Consider the following 3,088-nt stretch of genomic DNA (forward strand, 5'->3'; position numbering starts at 1 on the left):
CTTCCTCAGCAAAAAAGAGGATTGGTGGCAGATGTTAGCTCAGGGCTGATCTTCCTCAAAAAAAAAAGGGGGGTTTCTCAGCCTCAGCAATGTTGACAGTTGGGGTTGGGTAATTCTTTGTTGTAGGGGGCTATCCTGTGTATTGTAGGATGTTTAGTGCCATCTTGGGCCCCAACACATCAGATGCCATTAGTACTCCCAACAGCACTCCTTTCCCTGCCCTGTTGTGATAACCAAAAATGTCTGTAGAGGGCAAGATAGCCCTGGATTGAGACCCACTGATGTGGATGTAGGGATTTGTATGGGCCTATCTAGAACATAGTCTTAACAATGATATCTGTGGGGTGGGATTATAGATTTTGCTCTCCTATATAATATTTGAATTTAATATTGGTATTTATTGAAAATTTGAATATATGGAAAATACATATATATTTTTGAATACATATATTCAAATACACAAATATTTCATAGCAGTCACTATTACTGTCACCAAAAGAAATTCTGAGGAGATAAAAGGATGAAGCACACCAATTTGTACCCATTTAATGAGAACTGGGTGTAAATAAAATCTGAATATGTTATTCTGAGTTTAAGGATAAGAATCCAACCTGGCCATCCCCTACCTCCTCATCAGGGGACCCAAAATCCCTTCTGAAAACTCTGCCAGGCTGCCTTGGGACAGGAGCTGCCATTTCCAAAGAGATTCTGATACATATTGAAGTTCGGCAGAGGGAAGCAAGACAGGAGAGACACTGTCACCAGCGAGGGAGGCAGGCCCTGTCCAGGGATCTTAGAAACCCTGGGGTCCATCATGAAGTTCCAGTAGAAGAAGGACCATCCCTTTAAATATTGGAAAAGAAAGGAGAAAAGATCTGGAAGAAATATCCAGACAGAGTCCCTGTGATCATGGAGAAGTCTCCTAAAGTCAGAGTGCCTGATCTGGACGAGAGGAAGTACCTAGCGCCCTCTGACCTCACTGTTGGCCAGTTCTACTTCTTAATCTGGAAGAGGATCCACCTGAGACCTGAGGACGCCTTATTCCTCTTTGTCAACAACACTATCCGTCCCACCAGCGCTGTAATGGGCCAGCTGTATGAGGACAACCATGAGGGAGACTATTTTCTGTATGTGGCCTGCAGTGATGAGAGTGTCTATGGGAAGTGAGTGGTGGAAGCCCAGCAGATGGGAGCACCTGGACTAGTGGGTAGCGGGACGGGTATGTGTGGGACTTGGGGAAAGAGAGGGAGGGCTCCCACTGTGGAGGAGACAGAGGTGAAGACATCTGGAAACACTACACCGCACACGGCGGCACTGTATTTTCACACACTCAACTGATACTTTTTGCTGCTTCCTCAGCCCAGGGAGAAAGCACGTCTAGACAGAGCTGTTGGATTGGCTTTGTTAGAGGAATGGGGATGATATAATTTCACAGCATTGCTGCGAATTCATTTTTGTGCAATTTCATAGAAGACTGAGGAGGTAGGCAAGTTGGGCCCAGAGATGATTATGGACCAGCAGCAACTTCCTGCTCTTCTCTTTGGGCAGACATTCTGTTTTTGACATGTGCACAAGATGGGTAGGAAAAGCGGATGGGAATCTTTTAGACTATTGGCAGTGGACCATTCCCGGGGACCAAAAGGGATCTATTGTAATTAAGACATTGTGACGTGTGATCTCTTCTATCTCCACACCTCCCCCCATCCCAATCCTAATCTCACACACAAATATCAGAGTATGACCTCAGTGGTAGTGATAGACATCAGACATAGAAATTTAGATGGTGCTCTCTTACTATTGGAAAATAGGAATAAGGCGAGAAGGACATTGTGATTGTGAAGATAGTTTCGATGGCATTAAAGCGGAATTGCTAATTATTGAGCATCTCTGTCTAACCTGCTGGTGCCCCTTATTCCACACCTGCCTTAGACTTTAATGAGCCTTAGCCATTTTCAATTACAGGCTAAAACCACTCCTCCAGCATTCCCCAAACTTCACTCTGTGTGTGGGGACAGAGATGTCTTATGTACAGAAGAGGCAGGTATGAGGTAAGGTAGATTGTCTACACCTCCCGGTCATCCAGAATTCTTGCCCTCTTGCTGCTGTCCCTTCAGCCTAACACGCACAGAAATGCTAACAGATGGCCAGCTGCATCCCTCCTTTGGTTTTTCATCTACTGCTGCTGCTAGTTAGGAAAGTTTGAGGGGATGACTTTTAGTAATTCATGGGGATTCTGTTGATTCGGATTATTTTCACTTTAGGGGTTATTATATGGGTGGGGGTGGGGAGCAGGAATTGCACTCAGACTTGACATTTCAGTTCATCTCTGCTCATGAAAAGTGTTCTTCCTATGTGGGAAATCCGTGTGTCAGTTCTATCAGCTGCAGGTTCTTGTACAATGAATTTTATACTGTCAGGCCAAGGAAATAAAATAATTGCGTACCTTAACCCCCCCGCCCCCCCACAGCTAAAAAAATCCAAACTCTGAGTGAGAGAAACTGGAGCTGGGCAAACTGAATTGCTTTTCAGGAGCGGAATAGAAATAACGCCTGAGAAAACACGCCTGTGATATTTTGTGACTCGTTTGCTGAAGAGTTTCAGTATGAGATCTACCTCCAAGTTTCCCCTTGAACTTGAAGAATTTGTACCACAGCAGAGCTAGACCGTGCTTGCTGGGGAGCCAACCAGAAAAGGTACATCACTGAGCGTGTGTGTCACCTTCTCCTCACACTTACATTTATTCCTCCAGTCTCTTCCTTCTTAGATATAAGGTCCAATACATTTTTCAGTAATTTATCGGTTAGACAAGAAATGGAGAATCCATCAATAAAACAAAACATTTATCGACTGCCAAGTACATGCTCAGAACTCTAGATAACAAAAATTGTTCAGCTTGTAGCACCAGTACAAGTAGGTCTCTTTCCAAAAAATGAAAAACAACCCTATGGTAAAAGAAATCTTGGCTAGAATTTTAATAGATCTTTCGTATTAGTTTATGATGGTTTTGTATGTAAAAAAAAAATGCCTCAGAATGAGAAATTTAACTCTTTTTTGCCTATCTTTTAAATTTATACAGTTCACATACCAT

General features: G+C 43.4%; 1 protein-coding gene across 1 annotated transcript; it reads left to right on the top strand.

The window, feature by feature from the left end:
• The first annotated feature begins 814 nt into the window (after positions 1–814).
• On the top strand, positions 815–1,191 carry LOC124231588 (gamma-aminobutyric acid receptor-associated protein-like 1). The gene is given in 2 exon segments (XM_046648370.1): positions 815–851; positions 854–1,191. Coding segments are annotated over 2 exon segments (351 nt in total). The 3' UTR covers positions 1,168–1,191.
• The last annotated feature ends 1,897 nt before the right edge of the window (positions 1,192–3,088 follow it).

The sequence above is a fragment of the Equus quagga genome, chromosome 22 (genome assembly GCF_021613505.1).
Source record: "Equus quagga isolate Etosha38 chromosome 22, UCLA_HA_Equagga_1.0, whole genome shotgun sequence".
NCBI classification, from domain to species: Eukaryota; Metazoa; Chordata; class Mammalia; order Perissodactyla; family Equidae; genus Equus; species Equus quagga.